At 42.6% G+C, this 618-nt stretch overlaps 1 protein-coding gene across 1 annotated transcript; it reads right to left on the reverse strand.

The window, feature by feature from the left end:
• Positions 1 to 60: 60 nt before the first annotated feature.
• SARC_17862 (hypothetical protein) lies at positions 61 to 294 on the reverse strand (the record flags this gene model as incomplete). The annotated part of the gene is made up of 1 exon (XM_014288051.1): positions 61 to 294. A coding segment is annotated over one exon (234 nt), but the record flags the coding sequence as incomplete, so codon positions are not given.
• Positions 295 to 618: the final 324 nt, after the last annotated feature.

Genomic DNA, 618 nt, shown 5'->3' on the forward strand with positions numbered 1-618 from the left:
ATACTTTATTTGATCATATACAATTCGCGCAAACAATACATAATCCAGGCAGGTACTCACCTGTTCGTGTAGATATACCAGCTGCACCGACAGTGCGAAGAAGCAGGTGATGTTACATATAACCCCGAGGGGATCGGTTGGTAGCGTGTTCATCTGTAGTTGTAGTTCATGTACTAAGAAGTTGAGGTGCTGTTCGGTTACTTCAGGCACGGCCGTTCCGGACGAGTCCTGGTTGCTATGGATGGCCACTTCCATATTTGGCAAGGATGTTCCCGTAATAAGCGATGGCGCCATCTCCCGCGCTGTACCGGTTTTCGTCTCAGTATTTGTGGTACTGCGGATGACATAGGCCGATTGCAATTAGCAAGCGAACGTCACTGCCCTACAAACAATTACATACAATGTTCTAATAATAGATATGATTTTAACATAGTACAGATTTCCACACATGTTCTACATACTGCTCAATGCCAATATGCCTGGCGTTGTTCTATTTTTAGATATGATTCGATATTCAATTGAATTTCACGATTGTGGAGACGAAATCAGACAGCGTTTACTACCGATTGATTACACAACAAGAAGTATTAATGGTTGTATAGATGAGCACATAGCAAA

Source organism: Sphaeroforma arctica, assembly GCF_001186125.1.
Source record: "Sphaeroforma arctica JP610 unplaced genomic scaffold supercont1.12463, whole genome shotgun sequence".
Classification (NCBI taxonomy): Eukaryota; class Ichthyosporea; order Ichthyophonida; genus Sphaeroforma; species Sphaeroforma arctica.